The sequence below is a fragment of the Amphimedon queenslandica genome, unplaced genomic scaffold (genome assembly GCF_000090795.2).
Source record: "Amphimedon queenslandica unplaced genomic scaffold, v1.1 AMPQUscaffold_3086_Cont24915, whole genome shotgun sequence".
NCBI classification, from domain to species: Eukaryota; Metazoa; Porifera; class Demospongiae; order Haplosclerida; family Niphatidae; genus Amphimedon; species Amphimedon queenslandica.
The window spans coordinates 1-1,369 of NW_003556582.1; the positions used below are offsets into that span (position 1 = coordinate 1).

Genomic DNA, 1,369 nt, shown 5'->3' on the forward strand with positions numbered 1-1,369 from the left:
CAAAGTCTAGATTGAACATATTACAAGTAGATTATTGCAGGACTTCATCAATAAGCTTACTTACCTGTAAATGCTCTGTTGGTGTGTCAAAGACACCACAGAGTCTTGCATCATCTGCACATTGATAAAAGCAAGGCTTGGATGAGTCATTCAAAGTTTCATTTTCACATTGCCTATAAAATTTTAATCTCAAAAAGCAACATTATATCTGTACCTGTTTATTAGAATTGAATTTGGACTTCTCCTCACAGTAAGAATTGACTGAAAATTGTTTGTCAATGCTGTCATCATAGCCTATAAAATTAATGTCATCACAATGAAAAAGTAATCTCAAAATGGTTCCATACCCTAACTCTGTCTTGCGCCGGCTGAGATAATCTATAGCATAAAAAGAGTTTAATTATGTTTAAAACACTATTTTCTTAACTTCAATAGTTAGTTTACACATGTGCAATAGTGCATGGAATCTGCATGCATGCACCAATTCCCTATGTGCATGAAGTACATGTAATTCCAAATATTGCCAGCTAGCCCTGATTCATTTACAGGCTACTCAAAAAGCTATTGTGTAGCCAAGTGTCTATAAGGTTTAGGGTTTGTAATAATGAATAAGTTAGTAATACTGGGTGCCTATTTCCTTGCTTCAAACTATAAAAAACATTTAAGAAAGAATCTGCTATGATTGCTTTCATCAACTTACACACACAGCTGGTATTTCTTTTTACTAAGAAATTTTCGCTTATAATATTGTGTGCTTAATACACACTAAAGGGCAGATATATAATCTCATAAACTCACGATCCATCATGTGCAGTAAAGTTGTAATGAACAAATATACGGATAGGTTGATTAAAAGCAGCATTTCCACCAGCATTTTTTGTTCTCTTATTTGAATCTTTAATGTGTGTCTTGCTTAATTTGAAAAACTACAAATTTAAAGAAAAATCAGCACAATGCACACACTAAGGATATTTATATACTTCTTTAGGTAAATCTTCATGAGAGCATTCATACTCATCGCTGATGACTGTGTTTGCCAAGGCCAAAGACAAAAACAAGAGGCAGTAGTATGAAGTCTTCATTCTTTTTTGCTAGACAACCACTGGAATGCAAAAAATAAATAAGCCAATTAATAATAGTGACATCATACATATATGTTCATGTACGTCATAGTTACTAAGGCCTCGTTTACATGACGACGCTAGCCTAATCTGCATCGTTTTTGCTATTACTGTTTTCAGGTGTTTACACTAAAGGTGGATTCTCAATATGACGCATGTGTGTCCGTCACGACCGGAAGTGCTGTATAAACCAATGGGAGCATGCATCAATGCATCAGATTAGAAACATTTCTATTCTGACGCATTGA

The 1,369-nt window shown here is 34.3% G+C and overlaps 1 protein-coding gene across 1 annotated transcript; it reads right to left on the reverse strand.

Annotated features, from left to right (window-relative positions):
* Positions 1–13: 13 nt before the first annotated feature.
* On the reverse strand, positions 14–1,124 carry LOC109593036 (uncharacterized). The gene is made up of 5 exons (XM_020008302.1): positions 981–1,124; positions 799–926; positions 348–378; positions 215–294; positions 14–173 (listed from the first exon to the last, which is right to left on the reverse strand). Exons 1-5 carry the CDS (start codon positions 1,080–1,082, stop codon positions 32–34), a joined length of 483 nt encoding a protein of 160 aa, XP_019863861.1. The 5' UTR covers positions 1,083–1,124; the 3' UTR covers positions 14–31.
* Between the last annotated feature and the right edge of the window lie 245 nt (positions 1,125–1,369).